Source organism: Kogia breviceps, chromosome 9 (assembly GCF_026419965.1).
Source record: "Kogia breviceps isolate mKogBre1 chromosome 9, mKogBre1 haplotype 1, whole genome shotgun sequence".
NCBI classification, from domain to species: Eukaryota; Metazoa; Chordata; class Mammalia; order Artiodactyla; family Physeteridae; genus Kogia; species Kogia breviceps.
The window spans coordinates 93650333-93670174 of record NC_081318.1 but is presented as its reverse complement, the minus strand read 5'-3'; the positions used below and the strand labels follow the sequence as shown (position 1 = coordinate 93670174).

The following is a 19842-nucleotide window of genomic DNA, read 5'->3' as shown; positions in this document are numbered from 1 at the left end:
TTCACTTTGCTGTACAGCAGAAACTAATGTAACATTATAAATCAACTATATTCCAATAAAAATTAATTTAAAAAAGAAATTAGCAGAAGAGGAGGTATCTAATTATTAATTCCATCACTGATCAACTATGCTTCCCTGAAAAAATATAAACTCTGATACAAAAAAAGAGCAAATTTTAAGCTTTTAAAAATGTATTTAAATTTTGGCCCTGGGAGATATTAGCAATTCTAAATGACTTACTTTTGGGTGGTCTGGATCAATTTCTATCATGATGTGTTCCAGAGCTTTATTTTCAAATAGATCCCTGGGAATGATCCTGAATATAAAAATAAACCAATAAAATTCCCAGCTAGCCTCCAAAAATTAAACCAGAGAGTAACTTGGGTCCTTTCTCTGAATCAGATTTAATGCCCTTATTTCTTTCCAGAACCCTCACATTCCTACTGTGTGCCTCTGTCTTCCACTGAGGTCCCACCTGGCTTTCTCCACCATCAAATCTTGGATGTTTTCTTTAATATTCCACTCTGAGTGCTCATCAACAATAAGTGAATTTATTACATCTCTCTGGTAACACTTCAAACTTAACAGCTACCTTCAATACCTCATGCTGAACAACGTGAGAATTTGCATTGAGAACCAGTATTTCTAAGTCTCCACCCTGACCCAAACCATTGATAAAATGCGCATAGCGGTTAGAACCTTACAATCCAGCTGTCATTTCCTGAACCACCAGCTCCAGCAATTGTTCCAGCTTCCCACTCTCTTGGTTTCCTATACATATTAATAGAATTAACTGACTTGACCCAAAGATTATCGCCCACCCTCATAGGTGGTTCAGGAGAAAAAGCACCTACTATTCTTTTAGTGTCTGTTTCTGGAAGTTCTGTTGTGAGGCAGCCATGACTAAAGGTAACTTTTAGAGTGCTCTGTAGCCTTGCACAGTAGAAAGGACTTAGGCGGACCTGAATCCAGGCTCTGCCACCTGCCAGCTTTGTGGCTCTATCCAAGTTACCTACATTCTAAGCCTTGGATTCCTCATCTAGAAAAGGCAGATAATATGATGTACCTCAGAGGGATCTTGTGAGAATTAGAAATAGAATACGTGAAGCTCTTAGCACAGTGTCTGGCCTCTAATAGGTGTTTAAGAAATGTTCAAGGGAATTCCCTGGAGGACCAGTGGTTAGGACTTGGTGCTTTCACTGCTGTGGCCTGGGTTCAATCCTTGGTTGGGGAACTAAGATCCTGCAAGCCACGTGGTGCAGCCAAAAAAAAAAAAAAAAAGAAATGCTCAATACTATTTGTTATTTACCATGTTCTGTACTTTGGAAATTTGTACAAGTATCAGATAAGACCAGTTGCTAACCTTTGTATGAATACCTTGATATAAGAAATGGAAATATATTCAACTCAGTGAAAAGAAAATCTGCATAAAAAGGAAAAAGTGGTATTTCTAATGATATGTACATATTTCTTTTCATTTTATTTCTCTAATAGTACACTACTATCAAAATACAAACTGATGGGGTCAGTCTCCAGACACTTCCTCTCTTTCTGGTGATTGTTTCTCGAGGTGAGCTAATTTTAACCTGCAACACAAATCATGGGGCTTCTCTTGGGTACCACCTCTGCCCTCAGTTGCTTCTGATATCACTTCCCTTTTTGTTTGCTTCTTTTTCATCCCAAATCCTGACCCTGAATCCTAATTTCATCCTGTTTTATGTTCCTTGACATATTAGCTTAGCAGGAAGGGCTCTCAGATCTTTCTCACTGACAGGTGGCTTCCTAGTCTGAACTCTGTTAAAAGAACCAGTGCTGTTTCCACATTTACTAGTGTTTATACCTGTTCAGAGCTCTCATGTTCACATCATCTACAACTGCTTCTGAGAGTCCCATCTTCTGAACGGTCTCTAATATAATTCTCAGATTCTTGGCTTATTGCCTGTGGCAATTCTCCTTCAGGTCTAGCTTGACAGTTTTTTGCAAGGATCAGTGAAAAGTAGTTGAGAATCTGGGTTTACCAGGACCTCATTTTGGAGTGCACAGGAATCAGAAATGGAAATTTACTCAATGCATAAGCTGACTTACTGAAAAAAAAAAGTTGGGGGGCAGAGGGGAGAGAATTAAATTTTATTATTACTAAGCATTTGTATCTCTTCATTTTGATCATCTTTAGGCATGTACAAGCAGCTCTTGAAAAGCATGTAAAAATGAACCAGGTTTCTTTTAATTTTCAAAAAGCAGTAAAAACATTTATACAGAACATTATGACCTTCTAACGCCATCATTAGGACCCAACTCCTGCAGGTTACCAGTGTGGAATCATCATCAAAAGCTGTTCTGCAAACAGGCAGGCAAGCAGGATGAGAGTATTCCCTTGATTACTATACTGTCACAACAATAATAATAATTAAGGGAACCTTCCTTTAGCTGGGTAACCCTGCATAAATAGGTAAAACAGTTAATCAAAATGTAAACATGCGGTTTTCCAACACCAGTTAAGCAAATACAAAATTAGCTGCAACCAGAACAATTTCTAAGTTATCCCACAATAGTGATTCTTACACTTTGTTTCTTTGCTGTGTGATCCTTAAGTATTTTTTCCCATTCATCATCTTCTGTATCCTGGTCAAATGTTTCAGGGTATGCTGGTAATTTGTCTTTGGGGCATTCTTCATAGTAACTCCGAACATATTTTCCCACAAACCACCCTTTGTATTCTTTGGGCATTTTGCACTCCAGGCCATTATAGTGCACGTTGTAGTGATGCATTAACCAGTAGTAGAGGTAGTGGATGTTGTAGTCACATCTCCAAGGGTTATCTCTGAGCCACAAGAGTTTCAAAAAATACAAGTCTTCTAATACTCCATAGTCAAAGTTTTGCAGACTGTTGTTTGATAAATCTAACTCTTCTAAATGTGTGAGTCCTAAAAAAGCAGCTAGAAACAGAAAATATTTATTAAACCAACTGGGTAATTGGGTTAAGTGCACTGTGTATTATAAGGATAAATTTAAATTAAAAATAAGAGAGTTAATTCTCTCTATTGAAAATAAAGGAAAAGATTTCCCTCCCCTCCTTTTTCTCAGAGTTCTAACTTTAGAAAACTTGCAAGTACTTTCTCGTCTCTGAAATGTGTACATATCCTTTAGAAGACTAAAGAGGCCTTTTCCAGCTTTATGAGGCTCATCCTTCTTAAGAACCTGGGAGCCATCTCTTTGAAATGGAAACATCAAGGGAGATAACACCTGTCTCCCAGTTTCTGTGGGGGCGTAGGAGCCTTGTTCCAAGTCACAAAATTACCTCTTGTCATAAAGACAGAAGTATGTTTTCCTCTTGATAAAGCCTATTAGCTAACACAGATGCCAACTCACTTGCGAGTAAGGCTAGAATGAACAATGTTTGACAAACGGTGCTGTCAAGTCTTCTTACTTAAGAACTAGTTATCGTTTATCCTGAAATCACGTATGTATTAGGTTGTATCTGCTTGGCTATACAAAGGGTGAGATTTCTTTCTGTCTCTGTAATCTCTTAGCAGATTGCCTGTGATGTACATCACATTCTGGTTTAATGCTTATTCAATAATAAAAGAATCTTCTTTCTCTACTACCTTTGTGGAGAGAATTTCTGTGTTGGGTGAAGACTTCGGTTTTAATTATATTTCCCCAATAGTATACGTGTCTAAACGCAAAATTCTGAAATATGTTTTTACTCAGACAACGCTTTCCCCTTGATTAAATTGACTAGAATACAATATTTTATTTGAAAAATCAGTTTTAAGTTAGCTGTCTAAAAATGTACTGTGTGCTCATATGCATTTTTTAATACTCACTGGAAAGATGCCACAAAAAAGGCATGAATTAGGAAAATATCTCAAATGTAAGACATTAAGTGCATAAAAAATGAGAAATGTGTTTGGGGATGATTTGACAGCTCTCTGGGATATAACTCTGAAAATGCCTAGAAAATAGCCATTTCCCAGTTTCCTTCCCAGGGGGAAGGAATTATATTCTTGTATTGTCCAAAACCAAAAAAAGTTTTATCAACATTTTGAAGACATCTGGTTGTAATTTGGCAAGCTATGGTAGCTATCAGCTTTGAAACCGTATGTATTTAATTCTGCTGGAGGGTGGATAATTAAAACAAATATCAAACACATAACACAAAATAATACAACAAAAAGCTTTTTCTTCGCCTCTGAGAGTAAAGAAATCTAAACCTAAATTATCCCTACTTCAGTTTATGTAAACTGACAAGGTACTCTAGAATTTACAGGTCAATGCTGATTTCAAATATTCTGTTTCTGTTTCAAACATTTTCTCATTGTTCTTTTAAAATACTCTCGTCAGAGCATAGTGCCCTTATTTTGAATTTGAAAAATATGCTCTCAAACTAATACCATTAACTATTTTCATATCATTTGTTCTCAGACAAAACCCTTAATTCCAAAGAAGTATATTTTGGTGCAAAGCAATGACTTGGGTCATTGGGAGAGGGGAGCAGGTGGCTGGGGAGGAGCAAAAGGTCAGCCTTGGGCTTCCCTGGTGGCGCAGTGGTTGAGGGTCCGCCTGCCGATGCAGGGGACACGGGTTCGTGCGCCCGTCTGGGAAGATCCCACATGCCGCGGAGCGGCTAGGCCCGTGAGCCATGGCCGCTGAGCCTGCACATCCCGAGCCTGTGCTCAGGAACTGGAGAGACAACAGTGAGAGGCTTGCATACCGCAAAAAAAAAAAAAAAAAAGGTCAGCCCTTGCAATGATAGTTCTGAAGACACTGCATTTTAAAAAATTTGCTCACATTTTGTGAGTTAATGATCTCACAATTTTCTTTTCTTTTTAAAAAAATTATTTATTTATTTTTGGCTGCATTGGGTCTTTGTTGCTGCATGCGGGCGAGCGGGAGGATAGACACTTGCCCAGGGACCCGAGACAGGCATGCTTGTCTTGCAGTTCTTTGGTTCTCATTGAGCAAAAGAGGATCTCCACCTCCAGATTCTTCACCCTGTGGCCTGGCTTTGTGGAGACCGGCTACCAGTGACTGACCTGCACACTAATACAATGATCACTTTGTTTGGGAGAAGAGTATCTCTATAGCATTCTTATTCACTGTAAAATGAAAATTGCTTTTGATCTCAAAATTTGAAGATACTCCCAAGTTTACACTATCTGTACAGGCTAAGGTATGAGCGTAGCATATTGCTGTTCCTTTCAAAATTTTTTAAAATTATGATTTCTTAATATTTAAAAATGTTATTAATACTAAAATATGCCTTGGTAGCTCTAGAATATTCATTTTTAGTTTTTACTTCTACAATGTTAAAATCCTCATGCTCTGTTAATGGTATTAAATTACATTTAAGAAAACAAGAAACAATCGTACTCAAAATGCTTATGACATTAACATTATACTATTAATAGTAGTAATACACATTTTTAAAGACGGAACTTTTCGGGCTTCCCTGGTGGCGCAGTGGTTGAGAGTCCGCCTGCTGATGCAGGGGACACGGGTTCGTGCCCCGGTCCGGGAGGATCCCACATGCCGCGGAGCGGCTGGGCCCGTGAGCCATGGCCGCTGAGCCTGCGCGTGCGGAGCCTGTGCTCCGCAACAGGAAAGGCCACAACAATGAGAGGCCCACATACCACAAAAAAAAAAAAAAAAAAAAAAAAAAGACAGAACTTTTCAAATTGTGAAGGCCCTGCGAAGGCACAAATATTACGTATGTTACAAATCTGATCAACATTGCAGTAATTCTCAGTTCTTTCTAAAATTCAGTGAGTTAACTTACCATGCTCATTTTTGTCAGAGGCTTTGCTTAGCAAATGGAGAAGAGATTTGAAGGATGGAAGAGAGAATTGATCTTGATCTAGGATTAGATAAAATCCATCTGGCTCTAATTTGAGCACATTTTATCTTAATTTATGAGCAGACTAGACCTTAATTTTATGAGCTTAATTTATTCTGCTTAGCAGATTATTTCAAATTTACTTTAAACAAGTTAAAGTCTTACTTTAAAAAAGTTTGGACTTAATGAAAAGCAAAGAAAATGCCAGATCTGAATTTCCTTTTAAAAATCACGACATGTTTAGCATATTATTGACCACTAGACACATACCCTATTTTTTTTTTTTTTTTTTTTTTTTGACTGCTTTGGGTCTTCATTGCTGCGTGCACGTTTTCTTTAGTTGTGGTGAGCCGGGCTACTCTTTGTTGCCATGCGCGGGCTTCTCATTGCGGTGCCTTCTCTTGTGGCAGAGCATGGGCTCTAGATGTGCAGGCTTCAGTAGTTGTGGTGTGTGGGCTCTAGAGCGCAGGCTCAGTAGCTGTGGTTCGGGGGCATAGCTGCTCTGCGGAACGTGGGATCTTCCTGGACCAGGGCTCGAACCCGTGTCCCCTGCATTGGCAGGCGGATTCTTAACCACTGTGCCCCAGGGAAGCCCTAGCCATATACTCTTATTTTAAAAATATATTCTACAAAACACTTCTTTTATTTGGACCAACTGAATAACTGTTGCTTATTACATACTTCATAAAGCAACAGTTTGGCAAATATTTCTGAGGGCCAAGCAAGTTCTACTATAAGCATCATGTTTAATTTAAATTCAGACTTCTTACAGTTTTTTAAAAACTAAATTGTATTTACTATAAATGTTACCGTAATAAAAAAACAGAGAACACCTGTCACCTGTTTAAAGGGCTATTCTGTGGAACTTACCAGGATCTATGAATTGAATGCCATTGCTGCTGAGGTTTAATTTCTTTAGCTCATGAGCATCTTCAAACTCCTTGGGTCGAAGTTGGTTGATTTTGTTGTGTGACAAGTCAAGTTTAACAATGTCTGGAGGGATGTTGTTTGGAACTTTCTTCAACTCTGGAAAAAATAAAAATGTTCAGGTTATCAAGCTCTCCTCTTGCCTCCATTTGCTCTATCACTCTTATCCCTGTGTGACTGAAGAGTCAGCTCTTGAAGGGGAAAGGGATATCCCATCTAAAGCCAAAGAACATTATTATATGAACAAGCCTCAGAATATGCTAAATTCCACCAAAGCCCAGCGAACCAAGTGCATCACACTTAGAGGAGCAGATATCACTCCTTGCTGAACTGTTCTGAGAAACTTCCTAGAGGCGGCAAGAAATCAAGATCAGGACAGCAGGCAGTGCAGCTCAGCTGGCTGGGCATCAGGCGGGGTGGTGGGGCTCAAGCCTGGTCGCCTGTTAGAATCACCTGGGACGCTCTTAAAAACAGAAAGCTGAAACAAAATGAAACCCACAAATCAAACCACTCTACCTGCGTCCCCTCCCATTCCCTTCCCACTCCCCTAAGACCTTTCACTATTAATTATTGCCTCTTTGTTGCATCTTCATTGTATCCCTCTCCTCAGACTCCTTCTGTCAACAGATAAACTCAGATCTTGCCATCCTAAAAAAGAAACAAAAAGCCCTGGACTTTGATGACCCTCAGGCTGTTAACCTTATTTCTCCTTTCCTTGGGTGCTAAAATTGGAGAAAGAATAGTCCTCATTTGCTCCCCTGCTTCCTCATCACCCACTTATTCCCTGAATCCTTGTGACTTAATTTATACTCTACCACTCCTCCCTGACTCTTCCCAAGGTACTGAAGTAATTGGACTCCTCAGGAAAAACAGTAATAACAATAGTGCTGCTGCTGCTGCTGCTACTACTACTACCACTACTGAGACAACAATGACTACTACAAAAAAAGCCTCTGGAAGAGGAGTCCAGTTATTTTTCATAGGTTAATAGGAAATCAAGATTCAGCTAATTTGTCTCTTACTATTTATATTTGTCTTTAAATCATGCTTTAAAATACTATAAAGTGTGTTTATTTTAGCATAATACTTGCCCTTTCTTTTAATCTTTAGCAAAATATTCTGAAGAGGTTTTAGTCAATTTTAAGTAGGGCAAGTGAAGCCTGTGAAGAGAAACAAACCTGTCCAGACAAAAGAAAATTAGAAGCAACAAATAAAATGTCCAGATTAGTTCACACCTGAGAAACAGCATGACCCAGACTTTCTGAATAAGTAGAAATTCCTTGAACTAGGTACAGTAAGTTTATGAAAGGTGGTATCCATTTATCCATAATTCCTTTTTTGCTATAGAATAACTGACTTACTGATAATTTTTCCCAAATATTAAAAAAAAACCCTTCTGGTATATAGGATTTCTTAACTCATAGTATGTTTACTTTCATAAAGACTCAGTCTTATATCCCCCCTTCTTTTAACAGCTCAGAATCCATGGTTAATGGGATGGTATTGGTAGTTCCTTCTCTGGTATCCTTATTACTGTTAAATTTGCTTTTTCTTCTTGATGGGATCTTGGCATCTTAGTACCTATGTACAAGAACTTTTTCTAGGTGCCCTAACAAGTATTACGTGACAAGAACCCTATGAGCTAAGTACATTATCCCCATTTTACAGATGAAGAAACTGAGGCACAACTTGCCCATAGTCACACTCTGATTTTTTTTTTTTTAAATAACACCCAGGCTCAGCGGGTATAAAGGGAAGCAGCTGACAATTTTGCTGCTGTATCTCTTCCTTGAGTGTTTGGGGTTGTTTTTTGTTTCTTTTTTTTAAACATCTTTATTGTAGTATAATTGCTTTACAATGGTGTGTTAGTTTCTGCTTTATAACAAAGTGAATCAGTTATACATATACATATGTCCCCATATCTCTTCCCTCTTGCATCTCCCTCCCTCCCACCCTCCTTATCCCACCCCTGTAGGTGGTCACAAAGTACCGAACTGATCTCCCTGTGCTATGCGGCTGCTTCCCACTAGCTATCTATTTTACGTTTGCTACACACTCTAGGATTTAAACACAGACATGCTAGCCCCCCAAATTATGCTTCTAACCACTGTGCTCTGCTGCCTATTCGTGGTACCTTTCTGCTTCACTTATGCTGTTCCATCTGCTTAGAATCCTCAAGCTTGTCACGTAGGGTTAAGTGGGGATTGGGGAGCAACTGGGGTGGGGGTCAATATATTGGAATGGCCATCAGACCTTTCTGGCTCTGCATTTAAAATGACATCTCCCTGCTTTCAAGTAGGCAACAACAGCAATGATAATACCATTTCCTGCTTTTTCTCAATGGCAGTTATCAGCATCAGGCACAGTGTACATTTTACTGATTTTTTTCATTTTTGCACCCTCCTTGCCACGGAAGCTTCCTGAGGGAAGTTTAGAACAGTGCCTAATATATCATAAATAAATAAGTGGTATGTGGCAGCCAGCTTCTAAAATGTCATCCAACAATCTCCTCTACTGATATTCATGCCCTTGTATAAACTCTTCCCCTTAAGTATGGGCTGAACCTAGTGACTTGCTTCTAATAATAGAATGCAGCAAATATGATAGGAGCTCACTTCCATAATTAGGTTACAAGAAATTGTGACTTTTGTCTGGCTAGCAGACTCTCTTTTGCTGGCTTTGATGAAGCAAGTTGCCATTTTGGAGAGGCTCACATGGCAAGTAATTAAGGGTGGCCTCTGGCCAACAACCAGCAAGGAACTCAGGCCCTCAGTCCAACAGTCCTTGAGGAACTGAATCCTGCCAGCAGTCATATGAGCTTGGAAGAGGATACTTTTCCAGTTGAGCCTTCAGGTGAAACCACATCTTACTGAAGCCTTGGGAGAGATTCTGAAGTAGATGACTCAGCTAACCCATGTCTGGTTTCCTGACCTACAGAAACTGTAAGATAATAAAGTGTGTTGTGTAAGATAATAAAGTGTGTTGTTTTAAGCCACAAAGTTTTGGGGTAGTTTCTTAGGCAGCAACAAAGTTATCTAACTAACATATGGGAAATAATGAGCTCATTAAATGTGTTGAGTTTAATGATTCAGAAATATTGAGCCCTCTTGTAATAAAAATGCTTTGAAAATTTGCATTGATTTTATTTCCATCCTCTGATAAGACATTGTTTTGTTTGACCTAGAGTTGTGTCTGCCAACATATAGAAAGGTGAAAGATTTTAAGACTTGAACTTATTATATAATGTTGCAACGCTGAGGTAATCCTCCCTTTAGGACCAGCAAGACGCTGACTGGAGAGCTATATTCTCTCTTGGGCACTACACGTAAACAAGGAGACGGATCTCCCAGGAAAAACTGAACACCACAGAGATACTTGAGGACAGGCAGAAGAAATAATTTCTTGACATTTAGCATTTGGAATAATGATTGAGAATGGCTGTGGCATTTTCTTAGAAGATTTTAAAAAGAGGAATAGAGTTTTATTTCAAAATACCCAGGAACCCACCTCTCCTCTCTTCCTTCTCTGCTACCACATTGGTCCAAGCCACCATCACCTCTTGTCTGGATTATCCCAATATTGTCCTAAGCCCAGGTGATCGTGTTAAAACATGTGAGATACTGTCATTTGACCAGATGGCTTGCCATCCTCCAGAGGGCAGAATCCTTTAATTGCTTCCCATCTCACTATGAATAAAAGCCCAAGTCCTCACCAAGGCCCTACAAAGCCATTAAGGGCTGTAGGTCTTCCTTGCCACCAGAGTTAGTAACTCCTACGTCCTGGAAGACAGCCTATTTTTCAGTACTTGCTTGCTGAACCCACATCTGCTGGGCTGGACATGAGGGTGAATGACATAGCCCTCCCAAGCAACCACTGTAAGACAAGCTAAAGTGGGTTAACCACAAATAAATAGGTAGAAAAAAATGTTGATGAGAACACCCTGAAACCCAGCTTAAGCAATGTGGCAGACCTGTGCAAGACGAATATGAACTGCAGAACCAACTTTGGCATTGTTACCAGCAGACTTGAGTAAAAATAGGATCCACAAGGAATACCAGGAAATGCAAACCAAAGCCTTCACTAGTAGGCTTAGAAAAACATGGAAAAATCTTATTTGTTGTATTGATGAGTAAAAACGGTTCTTTAGTTTTTAACCTTAAACGTGAATGAGAAATGCAAATGTTGATGAGAAGTATGTTTGTCTTTGATAAAGATTACACAAATACAAATTTCCCCAGACCAGAAGTCAAATTTGGTCAATGCCCCCATTTCTAGACCAGGCACCACACGGTTATTTGCTGCTGAGATTTTTGGTAAACCTTCAACAAATATCATATTTACTTGATTATCAACCCTGACAAGCATTGCCTCTCCCCCAACCAAACCTTGCTGATTTTGAGTAGGAAATTGGGAAATTTTTTCCATGTAATTTCTCATTTAGTAGGCTACCTTGATTGTCAGCAATGTCAGAACTACTCTGAAGGCTTGGTAGTGGTAAGTAAAGAGATATAAATGGCCCTGTGTATTGCAAATAAAAGATTCTTAATTATTGTTCAAACTAATGGTGAAATTATCTTCAGAGACAGCTGGGAGCAATTTATGGTCATAATTCTCCCCAGCCCTAATCTTAGAAGTAAAATAAATCTTTAAAATGGTAAATTATTCTGGTAAATGTGAAGCTAAAAAGCAGTTTTAAAACTCTCTCATGTATTTTTGGCAAATCCATCCATCTCAATATGGCATAAACATGGCTTTCAACTAATCTCACATTTATTCCCTTTGAAAGACTAAGTTTTGTTGGCAAAGTGCCTGTCACCCAGTGAATAAAGCTATTGTTTCTTTTTCTTGCTGTCAGATGTTTAAGGCAAAAATAGTGGTCTTTGAGGTCTATGTGGTCAAATTGGCATGTAATAGGTACCCTACACACACCATCTGACTTATCATCTGTCAGCTGGGAAAGGCACAACTAATTCCTGAGTTTTAAGGGAATCTGTATTCGGTTCCTTGAGTGTGATCATGTACATGATGAATTGTACAGAGCCTAAGAGGAGGGTTCGGGCTTCCCTGGTGGCGCAGTGGTTGAGAATCCGCCTGCCGATGCAGGGGACGCGGGTTCGTGCCCCGGTCCGGGAAGATCCCACATGCCGCAGAGCGGCTGGGCCCGTGAGCCATGACCGCTGAGCCTGCGCTTCTGGAGCCTGTGCTCCGCAACAGCAGAGGGCACAACAGTGAGAGGCCCGCAAAGAGGAGGGTTCAATACTGGAAGGAAGCACCCAGAAGGCTGTTATATATTCTTCTTGGTTAATAGGCATACCCAGAATCTTGAAGGAAGGGAGGACAATGCATGGTGGCCAACGGCTTGGGAACTGCTTAGGGATTGCCTATGTGACCTTCGAAGGGCAACTTAACTTCTCTACTCCTCAACTTCTTCCTTCTAAAATGAGAATAATACTAGTATTTCTTTTAAGGTTGTAAGGAGTAAATGACAATGCATGTAACTGCTATGTTTTAGGCACACAGAACATTTAGATGGCTGCTCTCATTATTAATATCACTGCTAGTTCCACTCTTGACGGCATGTTTTAGGCTTCTTCAGATCCTACATAGTGTCCAACATGTAAGCACAATCAAAAGTATTACTACCTTTTGGCAGGGAGTTAAGAGATGAACACTGCTGAACATTTATTCTCAGAATTTGACATTTATTATCTAGTTATAGAATGGGATAAGGAAAACTACAGTGGATAAAATTCAGTGTCATACTTGAGTTCCAGCCACGATTTTTAACTTCTATGTATTTTTATTTTTAAAAGTTGCTTAAATTACTGCTTTGTAAGAGCAAAGAAAGCAGCTCAATTGTTATCATCGGTCTCAAGAACATGGCCCTGTGCCAGGAAGTACCAAAGGGAATTTAATAGAGAAGACCTTTGACTTTAAACTTATGGGAATCAACAACGTATCAAAAAATGAAAAGTAAATTATCAGCTGAATCAATAGACTGATATCAACCATAGTGAGAGCGATTTATATTGATGATATTAAAAGACACAACTACCCTTCATTTTATTTATTTTATTTTATTTTATTATTATTATTTTTTTGCGGTACACTGGCCTCTCACTGTTGTGGCCTCTCCCGTTGCGGAGCACAGGCTCCGGACGCGCAGGCTCAGCAGCCATGGCTCACGGGCCCAGCCACTCCGCGGCATGTGGGATCTTCCTGGACCGGGGCACGAATCTGTGTCCCCTGCATTGGCAGGCAGACTCTCAACCACTGCACCACCAGGGAAGCCCTACCCTTCATTTTATAGTCTAAAAAGTATAGGCTCTAATTTATGTCGTCATTAATAAGTGGAGGAATTTGAGTTGTCCTTTAGTGTTAGTATATATGTACTAACTGTGCATGTCATATAAACTCTATTTATACCATTTTCCAGTAAATCATGTGTTTTTAAAGCATGAGGAATGAATTTATGGGGCATATCTGGAAAGTTGTGTTTAGACAACAGTAACTTGAGGAAGGAAAGCAATAAAAAATATATTTGTATTTTTATAAGTTGATTTTTGCCAAGAAAAAAGAGAAAAATATCATGGAAAAAAAGACAAAGGCAGAAATAGGCTCACTGGAGAGGCAATGGCCAAAGAGTAGAAAAGCAGTAAAAAAGAAAGCTATTTCCTACTATGTTATCTTTTCTTAAATTACAGTGTGGTATAGCTGTAGAAATCTTCAATTTGGTGTTAATACCCTTTTTCTCAGATAATTAATGAGCTTAACTCTACTATTTTCTCTTTGTCACCTGATGCAGCAAGTGCAAATTAAATTTAGCTTGAGGATAGAACCTTAGCGATATCAAGTAGTTTTTCTAACTCAAGTCTAGGAATAGTAGCTTTGTATTAGTTTTTAAAATATGTAATTCAAGTTTTTAAGCATCACAAAGGAAATCCTAGTAAAACATGCTCTTTGGCATGAAGCATCAAGTACCCACCGTTAACCGTGTTAGGGAAATTCCACCCAATCTGGCTACAGAGAAAGTTCACGTACTGCCTTTTCTGCAGTTCTGTAATGCTTTCTTTGTTCCAGCTGCTTGTTTGAACATGGTTAGATTAATTCTGGATGCCAGCAGGCTCGGGTGGACCAAGTTTCAAATCTTAGTTTTGCTGCTTAACTGTGAGACCTTGAGCAAGTGACTGAACCTCCCTTAGCCTCATTTTCCTCAACTGTAGATGGGGATACTATCAATACTACCTTGCTGGCAGCTGTAGACAGCATGTGTGTGGAATACCTGGAGCATAGTAGGTTCTCAATTAATGAGCACTTTCTCTCAAACTCAGAGGATCCCATAACGGCATTTCCCAGGTTACGATACTGTAATTGCTCTACTCTAGCATCAATGATATATAATTCACAGTGTCATAGTAAGCAAACCTTTTGGTGTCATGTAGTCGTGGTGTGATCTAACCAGGTGCCACCTTCCACAGTCAGAGAGGGAGCAAGTCTTGAGCATGACTTCGCTAATAAATGAACACATTTACTCCTGCTTCTTCAAAGTTCACAGATTCCTGTCTATGGTTTCCTTGAGAGGAGCCAGTCTCCATGTTCCTCTTAACCTTTCCTTTCTGTTCTTAAAACAAACTCTCCTAAGATAACTGGAAGGAATGATACCATGCTCTCTATGACCCTAATTCAATGACATCTGGCTTTAATTTAATATTACATATAAGTCATTAACCCATGCCAGAAATGAAACAGACACTCAAATGCCTTGTTGTCCTATGGTAGGTTAGTGGTGCCCAGACCATACTTTGAGAATGTCTTCACTAACATGTCAGGAGACTTACTGAAATATCCCACCTGTTTTCTTATTTCATGAATTTGTCCTGTCTGCACAAATCCCACACACTACTAGCCCAAGATTGTGTGTAATGTAAAAGCCAGTAATGATTTGCAGAAAGTAATATTCTAGAAAGCTATTCTTAGTCTCATAGTTCTTGGATTAATACTTTCAACTTAGTTATTTTTCAATATTTTTATGTTTTATTTTGGATAATTTGGGAACAATTAAGGATGTTAGCAAGTGTCTTTGAAAACCTTGAGACTAAATTATAAGAACTACAGACACACCATCACTACAGCCCACTTGGCTTCCTTCTCGTGGTGTTCTCACCTGTCCTGCTCTGCACATGGTTTTCCTTGAGGTTATTATCTCCCCACAGATACAAACCATATTTGAATTTAATTGGTGTAAATCAGGTTATATGGACAGCATTGGCACTTGATTTTATACCCACTGGTTTACCTACATAAGTTAAATTACATTGGATTTCAGATTACAGAAATTTCTTACAGCCACAGCTTGCGATGAGCAAATAAGAGTAGGACCCAAATGGCTGCCCCTCCTGAGCATACCTCCTACCCTCCTCTAATGTTCCCCAAATCACTAACCACCTTGAGCTCGGAATAAATTCCTTTGTCATGGGGGAAAGATTTCTGGTGGAAATGCTCCCAAAATTCTAAGTCATGGTGGGATGCAGAGATTCCTAAGATTCAAAAAGCATTTTTAATCATCCATGAAAACGAAAAAGTAAGAAACTTACAAACCTTTTCTTTTGCAGTCCAGTGTTTGTATGGGAAACACGTAGTTGTGGCAAAGAGAAGAGTCCACCTCGGGCTTGATGACTGGGGGCTTCCCTGACAATTGGGGTTTGGGATCCAAATGTTCCTTTTCTTTTTCATTACATAACTGTTCAGATTTTATCTGCCTCAGTTTTTTATTTTTTAGTCCTTGTGGGCTTTCACACTTGGCGTAGTTCCCCAAATTCCGGTTCCTTGGAATCTGCAACATTGAAATAAGCGTTTCCATCTCACAAGTACAATGCCAGGGATTGTCATAAAGACGCAGGTAGCTCAGGAGAGGAGTGTAAATGAACACTTCCTCTGTCAAGACTTTGATCTGGTTGTGCTGCAGTAAGAGAGTGGTAAGTTTATTTAAACCAAAGAAAGCTTCACTCTCAATTTTGGAGATCTCATTCTGTTGCAGATCCAAGCTTTTCAGCTTTTTAAACTTGGAAAACATGTTGTTCTTCAGTATGCGGATTTTGTTTCTTGCTAATAGCATGTGCAGTAAATCCTGAGGCCAGCCGGGCAGCACGTAAACTAGTTTTCTCTCTTGACAATCTAAGTATTTCTCGTGAAGATATGTATACACTTCACAGGGGAGACCTGGAGCGTAGCGTCTGACCAGGCTGGAGCCTTTCCGGCTCCCGCCAGCCCGGCTGGGATTCACTCGGTTTCTCGCACCCCCAGGGCTTCCTTTGCCTTCAGCGGCTTTACAAAAGAAGAGCAGGATTAAGATGGTAACCACGCGCATCCTGACATCCAGCTGGCCCCAATTACTTGGTGTGACAGATGGAACAATGAAAGTATTCCTTTGAAATCCAAGTATGGGTAACCTTAACTAATGCAGTTCAGGAACAATGAGACCCAGCTGAGGTACGGTGGAGTCCCTAGATTGCAGGAGGAAAAAATATTTAGAGACCATTGTGAGCACCGCAATTGACAAATAATAGCAAGTTTTCAAGTTACTTTTATTTTTAAGCAAAGGCATTCCGTTAATAAAAGCACATGCAGAAGAGTGGTGTAGAAGGCTCCACACCCTCCTACTTGCCTGGTTTGGTGGCTAAAGGTTTGGGCCCTGAGTGTGAATCAAGACTCTTCTACTTGCTGAACGGTATGACCTCAGGCTAATTATTTAACCTCATCTCCAGCATCTGTAAAGTGGGACTGAGGATACCTCTAGTATTGTTGGGAAGATGAAACAGGCTCATGTGCATCAGACACTTCACAGTGCCTGATCCAGGGGAAGTACTCCACACTGTTAGGACTTAGCATTATGAAAACTGAAACTGGATTCAAGAAATTAAAGGGATTCTCCTTACAGCTTTGAGATGCGCAAATAAGAGTAGGACTCCAGTGAATGTTCTCCTGAGCTTATTTTTTTCTTTCCTTTACTGTCTCCCAATCACCAATCATGTTGAATGTGGGCTCCAGAAATGCTCAGGGTAAACTACAACTGTCCTTGTCATTTCCTGCACATCTTGGCTTAAATGTCACCTTCTCAGCAAAACCTTCTCTGATTGCTCTATTTAAAAGTAGTACCCCTTCCCACCCGCTGGTCTCCCTCTACTCCGTTTCTGGTTTTATTTCTCTCCAGGGCACGTATCTGTCAAAATAGATATTTTGCTTCTTTCGTTTATTGTCCTTCTCCCCCAACTAGGGTGTAAACTTCGTAAGGGCAGGAATTTTTCTCTATTTTGTTCACTGTTGTATTTCCAGCACCTGTAGAGTTTCTAGCACATAGCAGGTTCTTGATAAATATTTGTTGAATTGCATGAATTCAGGTAACTACTCTATAAAAATATTAATAATCTCATAAATTTAGTTATTATTTTTTGGTATCTATTCTTCCCTTAAGTATTACTGATGACTTCCAAGAGCTGCACATTTTTTAAATCTTTATTGGAGTATAATTGCTTTACAATGGTGTGTTAGTTTCTGCTGTATCACAAAGTGAATCAGCTATACATATACATATATCCCCATATCCCCCCTCGCTTGCGTCTCCCTCCCACCCTCACTCTCCCACCCCTCTAGGTGGTCGCAGAGCACCGAGCTGATCTCCCTGTGCTATGTGGCTGCTTCCCACTAGCTATCTATTTTACATTTGGTAGTGTGTATATGTCCATACCACTCACTCTCTCACTTACTCCCAGCTTACCCTTCCCCCTCCCTGTGTCCTCAAGTTCATTCATTCTCTACTTCTGGTCTGTGTCTTTATTCCTGTCCTGCCCTTAGGTGCTTCAGAACCTTTTTTTGTTTTTTAGATTCCATATGTATGTGTTAGCATACGGTATTTGTTTTTCTCTTTCTGACTTACTTCACTCTGTATGACAGACTCTAGGTTCATCCACCTCACTACAAATAACTCAATTTTGTTTCTTTTTATGGCTGAGTAATATTCCATTGTATATATGTGCCACATCTTCTTTATCCATTCTTCTGTCGATGGACACTTAGGTTGCTTCCATGTCCTGGCTCTTGTAAATAGAGCTGCAATGAACATTGTGGTACATGTCTCTTTTTGAATTATGGTTTTCTCAGGGTATATGCCCAGGAGTGGGACTGCTGGGTCATATGGTAGTTCTATTTTTAGTTTTTTAAGGAACCTCCATACTGTTCTCCATAGTGGCTGTATCAATTTACATTCCCACCAACAGTGCAAGAGGGTTCCCTTTTCTGCACACCCTCTCCAGCATTTATTGTTTGTAGATTTTTTGATGATGACCATTCTGACAATTGTGAGGTGATACCTCACTGTAGTTTTGATTTGCATTTCTCTAATGATTAATGATGCTGAGCATTCTTTCATGTGCTTGTTGGCAATCTGTATATCTTCTTTGGAGAAATGTCTATTTAGGTCTTCTGCCCATTTTTGGATTGGGTTATTTGTTTTTTTGATATGGAGCTGCATGAGCTGCCTGTATATTTTGGAGATTAATCCTTTGTCAGTTGCTTCATGTGCAAATATTTACTCCCATTCTGGCGGTTGTCTTTTTGTCTTGTTTATGGTTTCCTTTGCTGTCAAGAGCTGTACACTTTTAAGAATTGTTTTCATCTTTAAAATTCTGAAATTGGTTTTGGTTTGCACTTATTACTTAGGACATAGCCCATTCTTGGCAGAGGCAGAAATATTCAAAATGGGTTTATAATTAATAACACTTCTGTCGTTATTGTCGTGGGGCTCCTTGGTTATAACTGGCAGATGTGTTTCCTATTCATTGTAGCAGTGTGAATGCCAGGATAACCCCCTTACCTGGAGTTTTCCTGCTTGTACAGGTCTCCTCCATCTAGAATGCCTTTCCCCTTCTTTGCCCCAAGCATTCCTCCCATATGCTGTTTTGTGTCCCCTCCCCTCACTGCTACTCTTCTGTCTCAGATTTGGAGTTTTACTGTTAGTCTAGACCCAGAGAGCTGATTGTGTAACACAAGTCTTGTTTCCCCTGCCAGATCACAAGCTGTGCAGGTGTCTCTGGTTCCAGAACTAACCAGAACTAATTGACCTTTCTGACTCTCCACATCTCAATCTGCAACTCATTGTAAATTGTATGTAAATGTAACCTAAAATAGAAATATTTTTTAATTACTATGCATGATGAATTATTCATGATATTCATGCTTAATTATTTGTGGGAAGGAAGTGTGATGTCTGCAACTTACTTTAAAATGCATTAAAAATTAAAATGGATTGAGGGACAGAGAGATGGATGTACAGGTGGATATGTGATAAAGCAAATATAGTAAAATATAAATTGTAGAATATGGGTGGGTGATGGGTATATTCACTGTACAATTCTTCAATTCTCTCAACTTTTTTGTATGTTTGAACGTTAAAAGGGAACAAAACCCCCCAAATTAACAAAAATGTCATGCCACAAAAAAGCAGACTGGTTTTCTTCAAGTGATTCAAAGCTGAAAGCTCTAAGTATATAGTTTCTTCCCAAAATAGTAGTTTTCTCTTTCCCCCTTCCTTCTTTAATCCTCAGACAATAATAAACGTGTATACTTTTAAATTTTAACGCCAAAATAAATCATTTTTTCTGGGGAAAGGAAACCATATACTTGGAACAAGTTATTTGCCAGGGTTTTTGTTTGTTTTCTAATGAATACACAGCAGTGAACGTAGGATGGAAAAACTTTAAACATTTGTAATATGGTGTTTAATAATGTGTAACTTGTTTGATTTAGGCCTCTGTAGAAACTTGCAAGAGCTGAATGTCTCTGACTGTCCAACATTCACGGTGAGTATAAGAAGCTTATTTTACTTTGTTTATATAGATTCAGACTTGCTCCACTAGAGCACTAATACACAGAGATTCTGCCAAAATACATGCCTGTGTGCTCATTTAGGATTAAATATGGAGAAAAGCAAACTATGTTAAACGCTGGCAAGAAATTTTATCCAACTTATGTAATGCTCTTATTATTCCTGTAGATATGTCCAAGGTTGGAGTCTCTGGAAAGTG

The 19842-nt window shown here is 39.3% G+C and overlaps 2 protein-coding genes across 2 annotated transcripts in view; one reads left to right on the top strand and one right to left on the bottom strand.

Annotated features, from left to right (window-relative positions):
* Window positions 1-19842, top strand: part of FBXL13 (F-box and leucine rich repeat protein 13) — a 123200-nt gene that overhangs the window by 62467 nt on the left and 40891 nt on the right. Inside the window, 1 exon segment of the mRNA XM_059074540.2 lies at window positions 19565-19621. Coding sequence (XP_058930523.1) covers window positions 19565-19621 — 57 coding nt within the window.
* Window positions 2107-19842, bottom strand: part of LRRC17 (leucine rich repeat containing 17) — a 30763-nt gene continuing 13027 nt past the window's right edge. The window contains exons 2-4 of the mRNA XM_059074547.2: window positions 15362-16266; window positions 6707-6862; window positions 2107-2936 (exon numbers count right to left, since the gene is read on the bottom strand). Of these exons, the coding sequence (XP_058930530.1) occupies window positions 2539-2936; window positions 6707-6862; window positions 15362-16130 (1323 nt within the window). The 5' untranslated portion in view covers window positions 16131-16266 and the 3' untranslated portion in view covers window positions 2107-2538. The remainder of the gene's footprint in view (window positions 2937-6706; window positions 6863-15361; window positions 16267-19842) is intronic.